The 11670-nt window shown below is 48.7% G+C and overlaps 2 protein-coding genes across 2 annotated transcripts; both read left to right on the top strand.

The window, feature by feature from the left end:
• The first annotated feature begins 5232 nt into the window (after positions 1–5232).
• Positions 5233–9354, top strand: LOC100383916 (Rab5-interacting family protein). Its single transcript, NM_001355672.1, has 4 exons — positions 5233–5517; positions 8284–8479; positions 8567–8586; positions 9006–9354. Exons 1-4 carry the CDS (start codon positions 5429–5431, stop codon positions 9034–9036), a joined length of 336 nt encoding a protein of 111 aa, NP_001342601.1. The 5' UTR covers positions 5233–5428; the 3' UTR covers positions 9037–9354.
• A 190-nt stretch (positions 9355–9544) lies between these two features.
• Positions 9545–10475, top strand: LOC100286104 (39S ribosomal protein L12). Its single transcript, NM_001158992.2, has one exon. It carries the CDS (start codon positions 9563–9565, stop codon positions 10142–10144), a length of 582 nt encoding a protein of 193 aa, NP_001152464.1. The 5' UTR covers positions 9545–9562; the 3' UTR covers positions 10145–10475.
• The last annotated feature ends 1195 nt before the right edge of the window (positions 10476–11670 follow it).

Below are 11670 nucleotides of genomic sequence, written 5' to 3'. Positions count from 1 at the left end.
ATACCTCACTCGTCACCTTCCGCGCAGGGCAACTCCCACTCGGTTAAGCAGTTCAGCTAGCCGACATGTGAGTCCTAGTGCTCGAAATGAGGAAGAAACACGGCTTCACGCCCAAATACCCAGATGTTCAGGCCTCGACAGCCACAATGAACAAACACCCATACTCAGGGTGCCATTACAAACGGAACTTCGGTTCCACTCCCGCGGGTATGAACTACCTCCACACCAGGGGGCCTGCGGGACAACAAACACCAGGTGGCTCACCAGCGACCACTGTACCAGCAGCGACAACGACCTCCGTCTCGGGCGGCAAGACAGCTGCAGCGACGACCTCAGGGCAAACGCTGCTGCTGAAAGGCCCTCGTTCACGTCCCCTCATGAGGGACGAGAACCAACCATTAAAGCCAAAGAGCCGGAGGCCCGGAGCGCAGGTGGCACTGACGGTCTTGCCGGTGGAAGCAACCACCACTGCGGTGGGAAGCCTCCTCTGGCGACCACCACCTCAGCACCAACGACAGCGGGCACCTGCCCACCAACACCGCCGCCTGGGGTGGAGGATGAACAACTGCACCCTATCCAAGTAGCAGCAGTTTGCCTTCCCCCGCATGGCTGGAGGACGCCTCCTCCACACAGCTGGAGGATGCCCCTCTCCCCCGAGCGCCGGAGGAAGAAGCGGGTTGCCGGCCCACGCGGAGGCAGGCCCCGACTCGCCCCGCCCTCCTCCCCATCACGGGTGATGAAGATCCTTGAAGCTGAGGGCGGGGCATAGGCCGCAGCCCGGCTTGCTTCTCCCCACCACCAAACTGGTGGTCATCATCCTGGATGACCATTGGTGAGGGAATGCAGCCGGGCTGCCTGATGAAAATCCTTGAAGCCGAGCGATGGCTGAGGGGTGCCAACCCCCGCGAGGTCGTGCTCTTCCAACAACAACAAGACGAAGGCAGCGCGGGTGCTCCCCATCCGGGGGCTCAGAAGATGGAAGGGCGCGATGCATGAGGGGAGTGCGAAGGCATGGCTACCGCTCGGGGGATCGATCCCTTTTTAAAGGCGGCTCTCCCCACTTGCATCCTCAAGCGTCACGGGCAAAGTCTTCACCGACGTGCTCCGGGGTTCTCCCCCTATGACACGGGGGCTGGGTCCCACACGTCATGCAAACTGACCCGAAACAGAAGAAGCCAAACCGCCGCACGCGGAGCGTATAACCGCCCCGCGGTTACAAGCACTCCTCCATCCTCGCCGAAACCAGCGGTCGAAAGGGCGGACCGCCATGCAGGTGGCGTGCAACCGCACCACGGGGGCGCACCCCTTCGGCTTCGTCACATCCAGCATGGAGGCCCAGGCCCACACGTCATGTAACCGGCGCGCCGGTTACTACGTGCAAGAAACCGCACCGCCACTTGTGCCAATGTCGCGCCTTCTCGACCGCGGAACCGGTGCCGCGACTCGAGGCAACCCTGCACATGGCTCAGTCAGCCGTGGGAGGAGGCGCGACGGTTGATATGGCCAAAAGTGGACCGACAGTAATGGCGGCAGCAGACGAGCAGAAGCAGCGGTCAAATCGTCTACAGGCTCACGTCCCCTCCTGAAGCGGCAGGGAAGCCCTCTCCCACGACGTGAAGACGACACACCCGTGTTCTGTTCCTCGAATGACTCGTGCACGCGGCCGTCCCGCGAATCGCCCGTCCCGTCGCATTAACTCCTCGACAGGGCAAGCGACGCCTTTGGCAGGCGAAGCGGGTGTCGTTTCACCTCCGCCATGATGACCGCGTCAAAAAAGGTGCGCCACACCATTTAAATTCATATCCTTTTCCTCTTCCCCTTTCTCTCTCTTGCTACAGGTACCGGGAAAGGGGATATTTTGAAAGGGATCCTTCTCTGCGAAGGAAGCGGGCCCCGAGCCCTCCTACTGATCAGGGGTTCGAAGGCTGGCCCCTTGGAAGGGTTCGACAGCCGCCCCAGAGCACTCGAGCTTCAAGCTCATTACTGATCAGGGGTTCGAAGGCTAGCCCCTCGGAAGGGTTCGACAGCCGCCCCAGAGCACTCGGGCTCCGCGCCCACTACTGATCAGGGGTTCGAAGGCTGGCCCCTCGGAAGGGTTCGACAGCCGCCCCAGAGCATGCAGAGCGAGGGATGACTCTGGGTACGTCCGTTACATGGCCGAGGCTCGGGCTACGCTCCCGAGGTATCCTAGGACATTTCCGAGACCAGCAGGAGCGATTTTGTAACGGAATCCCACCAGAGGGAGGCATCGAGCCCTCGAACCCTATCGAACGGGTCTGGGTATGGCAAATCACCTGCAGGTACTTTTGGAGCGCGCCTCTGGGCCACTAGCCGACCCTTATCGAACGGGGCACGTGCGTCCACTCGGATCACCCGTTAGCAACTCACTGGAGACACCATGTTCGGCACCCTCCGAGGGCAACATGGCGCTTTCCCCCCTTCCTCCTTGCGGAAAGGCGGCAAAGGGGCGTCTAATAAAAGTCGAGACAGTCCTTGATCGTCCTCTCACTCCGTGCAGAGGCTCGGGGCTGCTCTCGCAAACCCGGCTACGGCCAAACTATTGATAGCGTCAACAAACCAGCCTAAAAACTCGGAACCTGACCATGCACCCGGGCTACAATCAGGCCGCATGAGGGAACAACCAGGCCGGCCGAGGCATCATGAAAGGCATTAATACCTCAGAGGAGTCAAACCACTCCTCCGAGGCCTCGGGGGCTACACCCGGCGGGTGCGCTCGCGCGCACCCACCGGAACAAAGTGTAACCGAGAAAGGCCGGTCCCCTCGCAAAAAAGTGCGGCAAAGCCTCCAAGCGAGTACCAACACTCCCTTTGAGGCTCGGGGGCTACTGTCGGGTACCGTAATTAGGGGTACCCCCAACACTCCTAAACACGGCTGGTAACCATCATCAGCACAAATCGCAAAGACTGATGGGCGCGGTTCAGGTCAAGGCCTCATCTACCAAGGGACGCGATCTCGCCTCGCCCGAGCCCGGCCTTGGGCGGGAACAGTAGTCCCGAACGAATTCACGCCTCGCCCGAGGGCCTCCTCAAGCAACGGGCGCACCCTCGACTCGCCCGAAGCCCAGCTCGGGCAGGCTTCGTTGTGAAGCAACCTTAGCCAAATCGTCTCACCAACCGACCGTATCGCAGGAGCATTCAATGCGGGGATCGCCTGACACCTTATCCTGACACACGTGCCTCAGTCGGCAAGGTCGAAGTGATCGCAGTCACTTCGCCTTTTCACTGACCGACCTGACAGGAAAACAGCGTCGCTCGCCCCGCTCCGACTGTTGTGCCACCCACCAGGGTGAGGCTGACAACAGCCAAGTTCAGCCTTTGGCGCAACAGGAAGCTCCGCCTCGCCCGACCTTGGGCCTCGGCCTCGGAAGGAGGTCTCCGCCTCGCCCGACCTTGGGCTCGGACTGACCGCGCCACGGGGGATACATCATTACCCTACCCTTAGCTAGCTCAGGCTACGGGAGGACAAGACCGGCGTCCCATCTGGCTCGCCTCGGTAACAAGTAATGATGGCTCCCCGCGTGCGTCCATGGCGACAGTGGTTCTCAGCCTCCTACGGAAGCAAGGAGACGTCAGCAAGGTCCCAACAGCACCGACAGCTGTGCTTCTACAGGGCTCTGGCACTCCTCCGACGACCACGATACCGCGTACACATGGCTCTAGCACCTCTCCAACAGCCACGTTGGCATGTACACAGGGCTCAGGCACCTCTCTACCAGACACGTTAGCGCCTAGCTACACCCCCATTGTACACCTGGACCCTCTCCTTGCATCTATAAAAGGGAGGTCCAGGGCCTTCATGCGGGAGGGTCGCGCGGGAGAACGGGCTGACGAATAGGCTCACTCTCTCTCTCGCGAACACTTGTAACCCCTACTACGAGCACACCCCCTGGCGCGGGATAACACAAGCCACGTTTTCCCCCTTGTGTTCCATCTCGTGCCAACCCATCTAGGCTGGGACGCGCAACGACAAATTTACTCGTCGGTCCAGGGACCCCCGGGGTCGAAACGCCGACAAAAGGTAAATAGAAAGTTAAATATAGAGAAAAAAAATAAAGAAGATGCTCTTAGAGCATCTCCAAGAAACTATTTAAATAGCTCGTCAAGCCAAATTTTGGCTACTCAACACCAAAAAAAAATCTTCAACAGACTATCTATCTGACTCGCCAAGCTATCCGACTCTCCAAATTAGCCTCTCACTAGCCAAATTTGGCTAGCCACACGACTAGCAAAACTAGATAGATAATCTGTTAGAGTTAGATGCTACATAGAGAATGTAATATTTATAAAAAAGTAAATAAAGAGTCAAACAGAGAGCAAAAAATAAATAGTCCCTTGAGATGCTCTTATACGATTTCTTTAGCTAACTGATAATATCATCAAAAATTATTATTGGCTTCTCAGAATAAAAGAACCCAGCAACATTAAAAGCTCCAAAAGCTCTATCTCAAATAAATATGACCTAAATACAACTAGTTCTATCTCGATCCATTTTACTAAAACGTCCCGAGACACATGGTAAAATCAACTCCTTGTGAAAGGGTCATTTATAGAATATTAGTCTAATTGTGTACCTTATTTACCATCATATATAATCCATTCCATGGTACTACTTCAATATGCTCCATCCTTCTTAAAATATTGTTCTTTCTAATATTCTTTTTCCCATACATCTTCGAATAAATAATAATAGATATAGACATCCACAAAATATATTTATAGGTTGACTAATGAATGTATATTTAATTTAAAATGAATTATAATTTAGGACGGAGTAAGAAGTACTTCGTCATATTAGTTGTCCTTTAGAACAATAGAACAATGACACGATATTTAAAATATAGCTTTGACCAATATTTTTTTAGATATAAATAAAGTCTCAATACATTTATATTTTTATAAAAATACTTTTTAAGATAAATTGATGTATATAAATATTAGGTTTTAAAACTAAATAACAAAATAGTTATTTGTAGTTAAAATCTTATAAGCTCGATTTAAACTTTATCCAAAACGTTAAATAATAGGGAGTAATTTTTTTATCTTGAAGTGACAAATACAACTGCGAGACTCAGGGTATCATCCATGAGACAATGATACTGCCTCTATTTTTTTTTTTTGTAGAAATCTCATCCAGCGCATTTTCACTGGAAAATACGAGAAGCAGTTAAAAAATCCCGTATTCCAAACGTCCCTGATAACACAGTCCGGAAGGACCTTTTCTCGTTTTTTTCTCTCGCTAGCACCTTGCCTCCTTGCGATTTGCGAGCGCCGCATCGACCCCCACCGCCGACGAACGCCGCGCCGCCGACGTCCTGCCTTCTCCTCGCCGGCGAGCGCCGTTCCGCTGTACCCTCCGTGATTCCGCCCCAACCTCTGCGTCCGAATCTCCCGCGAAACAGTCACGGCGATGGCGGCGGCCGGTGGCGTTTCAACTGACGATGTCCCGATCCTGCAGGCAGAGAACCTCACCAGCAACGTCAAGTCCGTCTACTACAGGTGTGTCTCTCTCTAGCTTCCTCCCCCTCTGGCCTCCCCACGCGCTCGATCCGATCTGGAGGTGCGCTTAGTTTAATGTTAGTTTTGATCTGGATTTAGCGAGATCTTTTGAACTGGTAGCCCAACCTCAGGTAGTTTACATCCCTTGTGTAATGGGGAGTTTTGCTTGTAAAAGTTAGATTATAGAGTGTTTAAATGCCAATTAGAGAGGAAGGAGGGAGTTGTGAGTTGATAACTTGAAATATCTTTTCCTACAAATTTTATGTCAACTTGCAGTCATCCTAGTTGTGGAGGTCACAAGAGAGGGATTTAGTAAACTTTGTGATATGTGAATTGCTCCTTTCTATAGATGGCTAGTTGAACCCTGCTACTCATAATAATCTGGATCTGATTTGCTCTTCATTTACATTGCTAGGCCTAGGGATTAGGGATTGAATTCCGCAATGCTTGACAAATAGTGAAGTTCATACTGTTATCCATGAGCACTGAGCAGTATCTGCCAAGACTTTTTTATTCTGTCGAGAAGTGATAACTATTCCTTAGATCTGCTAGGTGTGTTTGGTGTGCAAAGGGTTTTGTGGTGTTAAGTGTTGCACTTGGCTAGACTATAGACTATTTAAAGTGTGTTGATCAGAGACGAAGAAGGGAGTTGCGAGATGATAACCTGAAATATTTTTCCTACAAGTTGTGGGGGTCACTCGAGAGAGATTTAGTAAATGTTAACAGTTTAATGACCTGTCAATAGCTCTGATTTATGTTGAATTAACTGGATCTGCTTTGTTCTTCATGCTATTACATCGCTAGGCCTAGGAACTAGGGATTGGATTCCATGATGCTTGACGAACAGTGAAGTTCATACTGTTATCCATGAGCCCTGACTCCTGAGCAGTTATCTCATATGAATCTTTTATTCTGTAGAGGTGAGAACTATCCCTTAGGGGCTTAGGGCATCACAAATGTTTATGGGTGACCTCGCCCGTAAGGTGTATCCCATGTATTTCAAAGGCCACCTCCGTTGCATATAAGGTCTGGAGCAAAATTCAGGTGGGCCCCACAACATTGAATAAAAAATCAAGATGCAAATTCCCGAGCATCTGAGACTTCAGTTTTTCTGTCATCCGTCTTCAACCTGGTGCCACCCACAAAGGGATGAAAACGGTCGGAAAAACCCTCTCTGTTTTCACCCGTATAATTTTTTGTTTGGTCAGAATCGAAAAACAGGAAGTTGGAAATGGATTACGGCCGATAATTTCCGGTATATTGAAAACAAATAAATCTGGACAAAATATATCGATCAGAAAATGGTAACTTAAATCGAAAAACTCACAATAAATGAGTTCTAACCGCCCACAATTGTTTATTTACTTCCACAAACAAGTATCAATCACATAAATACATAATACATAGTCTTATCCACACACAATTGAGCATACATGTTCACTGATAAGTTTTAACCACACAATATATAACTCTTAAACATACGATTGTTCATTCACATCCACATACAAGTCTCAACCACACAAATACACAATACATAGTTTTGACCACACACAGATGATCATATACGTCCACTCAAAAGTTTTAACCATACAATACATAAGTCTCAAACACATGATACATAAGTTAAATTACATGATGTTTACAACTGAAAAGTGTTTCAATGCAAATTGTTTAAATTTACATGATGTTTAAATACAATATGTTATGAGATGTTTGGTTTAAGAAATGACTACTATCGATAAGTAATAAGATAATTATACTAACATTAATTATTTACTTATGGATAAGAAGACGATTTTCCCAAATATGAGAATTCATCGAATTTTACCAAATATGGGGAATATGATAAATTACCGGATTTTCCCGAATACAGGAACTTACTGGATTTTCCCAAAAATCCGAAAAAGGTCGGTAAAGACATCTCACCGTTTATTGTACCGTTTTCGGAACCCATTATCCCAGTTTCGTACCGTTTTTCATATATCCCAATAAATCCGAAAATGGGCGAAAAAATCCGGTAAACGGTACCGGAAAATTACCGGATTTTCTAACCGTTTTCATCCTTACCCACAGTCGCATCTGCATGTCTCCTCTGCGTCCTCCAGCTGCACCTCCGCCCCCACCCGCATTTACCACCTGTGCCCCCTTCATCACCACCCCAGCTCAGTGCCACCTGTTTTGCCCCCTGCACCTACGCCGCGCGCCTCAGCGCAGACGTTGTCTGCTGCCCACACCCCAGTGATTCTTGCTCCATCCCCTCCACTCCACACCTCCTGTTCTGACTGACGACCACAGCCACAGTGAGGGCCTCCACACGCAGCGGCAGCCATGACAGGGGAAGGTGCCAGTGTCATACTGTCAGATGCGCTACGACTATTGCAGCACATGCAAATGAATATTTTAGTCCTTGAGACCATGTCTTTGCCTTAAGGCCCGCCTTCAAGATTTCTCTGCTTTGAACCTCCTTAGAGTCAAGCTTGTTTTGTATGAGGTCGACCCTAACTTACTAGGATCTCTTTATTCCCAACACTCCGGATTCCCTTAGATCCGCTAGGCGTGTTTATGTGCAAAGAGTTTCATATTTTTAGTGTTGTGCCTGGCCATAAAGTATGAAGATTTTTTTGTGTGTGTGTGATGACACACCCCTCAACTTTCCCTTCTAATGTATTATTAGGACCTCTCATGTTGAATATACTTGACTGGTTTGTTATTTTAACTATGGTGGTTTATCCTAATTCCTAAACATGAGGTATTTGCATGTTACAGTCGAACATTCTTGTCAATCATTGGTGGAGTTGTTGCTGGAATCTGGGGATTCACAGGCTTGATGGGGTTTGTCTTCTACTTTCTGATAATGATGGTTGCATCTATTGGGCTCTTAGCGAAGTCAAAGTTTTCAGTCCAGGCGTACTTCGATAGTTGGACCAGGATTTCAATTGAAGGAGTTTTTGGTGGCCTGATGGTAAGCCCTTGTTTACTGCCATGTCATATTTTGTTGCTTGTCGTGTTGTTTAATGATGTCCTAATACAGTGCAATTTCCTTTTGCAGTCATTCGTGCTGTTTTGGACGTATCCTTTTTCGTTGACAATTTAAAAACAGTACTATTCATACTTTATTTCTGTTCTTCTTGTGCTTATATAGATTATTTGATTAGATAGGCTGAAGATTGCAACCGGCTGGGATGGTAAACCAACATGTTCATACTCCACTGGTTGTAGATTGGGTAACATGCTGCTATTATCGAGGGACTGAACGCCTACCAACGAATATTTCAGATTTGTGTTTACTGCTGCCATATATTTTGTCATTGTGGAATATAAATAAAAATTCAACATTTTAGACAATCATAGAAAACAATCAGTGAACCAGCAAAGCAGTTTATTTTTTTCTAAACTCAAAACATGTTTATGCGTCTTTCCTATCTATATTCATCTGTTTTCAGTGTTGGTCCGTTTCTGCATGAGTTCATCCTTGACGACGTATATAGATTTGCTTATGACATTGTTCACATCTTCTGACGGACATAGAAAGAGCTACACTCCGGAGGAAACACGGAATCGTCGACGATGAACATTCCCAATTGGCTTTTTGTACACTCAATTTTTGTATTGGTAATTGATATAGTCTGTAGTGAGACTATATCGGTGTAGACCTAAGCAAAGCTCATGAACTTTGCATTTCCTTGGATGATCCGTAGCAGTTGCAATTTTTCATTTCAAGTGATGGATATGAACTTTGATGTTTTCTGGCACAATGTTTTGTACCCTCGAGTTTTCTGGCACTTCGATTGATGTACACACTTCTCAATGCTTCAACTGATCGAGTCACTGTTAACTAGCCATGTGCGTCTTTTGGAGGAACTACCCATGTTATTTCCAAATCAAAATGCGTCCGTGATCTAAGAAGCTTCAGCACTGCTAACTGAACCCATCTCTTCTTATCAGGCCGAAATTTTATACACGGGCCTAAGCCCAGATCCAAACTTCCAAACGCATCTTCCTCTCCCATGCTGCATCCCGCAGCCAGAACCCTAGCCTCGTCGCCATGGCCTCCTCCTTGCTCCGCTCCGGCTACGGCCTCTTCCTTCGCCGCCCTCGCCTTTCCGCCGCATTCTCCACCGCTGCTGCCGAGGAGCTCATCGACGTCCGCAAGCTCCCCACCGACTACGACCCCTCCACCTTCGACCCGTCCTCCCCGTCCCGCCCGCCGCCGTCCGACCGCGTGTGGCGCCTCGTCGAGGAGGTCTCCTCTCTCACCCTCGCGGAGACTGCTTCTCTGTCCTCTCTCCTCCTCCGCCGCCTCGACATCCCCTCCGCGCCACCCATCGCCATCCTCAACTCCGCCACGGGGCTGGGCGGCGGTGGCGCCACGGCCGGCGCGGCGGGTGAGAAGGCGGCGGCGGCAGCTGAGAAGACGGTCTTCGAGCTGCGGCTGGAGGCCTACGATGCTGCGAGCAAGATCAAGGTGATCAAGGAGATCCGGTCATTCACTGACCTGGGGCTGAAGGAGGCCAAGGAGCTGGTGGAGAAGGCGCCTGCGGTGATCAAGGGAGGCCTATCCAAGGAGGAGGCTCAGGCGATTGTCGAGCGAATGAAGGCAGTTGGCGCCAAGGTCATTATTGACTGATTAGAACAAGCCTTTTCAGTGGTGAGGTCCTGCAAATTTATGCTTCGTTTCGGATCAACTTTTAAGTGCAAGGATGGATGAGTGGCTTGTGGAGAATTCTCCTCTATGAACTTGTGGAGAATTGATGTGGCATTGCACAAATAGGTTTTCAAGCGCGTTAATCAAATGAACTTGTAGAGTATTGTATCAATGATCAATCACTCATCATTATGTTGTCGGATGTGACATTAGTTGTGGGGCTTTGGGATGGAAATGGACTATTATATTGTTATTTGCTATGAAGATTTTGTGACCTTTGAATTACAAAGTAAAAATGAGTTACTTCATTTCCAAATTGTAAGTTGTTTGGGCTTTTCTAAATACATAACTTCTACTGTGTATCTAGACATCATGTACATGGAGACGCGTGGAAAAAAAAGATATGTATCTGTTCATAAGAGTATGCTGTTTTGGACAAAGTCGCCCATATGGATAACATTATCCTGCTTTCTTGAATTTACGTACTGTTTCCATGGGCTTCTCTATTGGCAGGGTTCATGCTGCTCTGCTCGTCACTGTTTATTGACTGAAATTTTAAGGGTCAACGGTCTAAAACTATCCATGCCATCATGTGTTTCCTCTTAGTCTCTTGAGGAATAGCCTTCACTAACAGGAAACAGGAATAAATTATTTTCAAGATTCAGATAAAAAGCATGCACAGTTGAGTATTACAGTATGTGTAGTTCTACTTCTGGATTTCTGATTGGCAAATGTGCCCTGGTTTCGAGAACTAGGGAGCAGTAAAATTTGTGTTGGGAGGGAAAGCTAGCGCGGACTTACTTCGAATGGTGAGCCACCGAGACTCAAACGGTGGATTTGAGAAGGTGGGTTATACTTGTTCAGGCTTGCGCCCTAATTCAGTGTAGTGCCGATCATTGTATTGTTGAGGTGGTCTTTCCCTTTTATAGTTCAAGGGTCGGACTTTACAACGATGACTTGTATTCTACTGGAGGGAGCTCGGTCGGTGGCCCTTGGGTGGCGTGGTTCGTAGGGTCGTGCGTAGCCGTACTCTCATCATAGCATACTATCTTGTCCGCTCGTTGTATGGGTCCCTATAGCTGGTCTCCCGCTGACACCCTTGTGGTAGTGTGCGGGGGTCCCGCAGGTCAATCGTGCGTCGTGCGGTCTTGCATGTCGTCATGGGCCTGTGTCAGTCATTGGTGTGCGTAGGCGTACACCATGTATGGTGTATCTGTTGCGCACTACCCGGTATTCGGGTCACTGTAAAAGCTCTTGTGCTGTTGTCCTTTATGAACAGGATCGTCCGGCCCCTCGAGGTAGTGGGGACGCGTCTGGGCTGTATTTAGGGAGTTGCGGTCATGTCGATAGTGGTCACTCGGCGTGCCCTCTGTGAAAGGGAAATAGACTTACACCTTTTCCTAAATGATTTTGGTGGTTGAATTGTCCAACACAAAAAATTGGACTTACTAGTTTGCTCTAGATTATAAGTTCTACAGGTGCCAAAGGTTCAACACAAACCAATAAAA

Source organism: Zea mays, chromosome 8 (assembly GCF_902167145.1).
Source record: "Zea mays cultivar B73 chromosome 8, Zm-B73-REFERENCE-NAM-5.0, whole genome shotgun sequence".
Classification (NCBI taxonomy): domain Eukaryota; kingdom Viridiplantae; phylum Streptophyta; class Magnoliopsida; order Poales; family Poaceae; genus Zea; species Zea mays.
The sequence above is the reverse complement of the archived record's forward strand: the minus strand, read 5'-3'. Positions and strand labels throughout refer to the sequence as shown.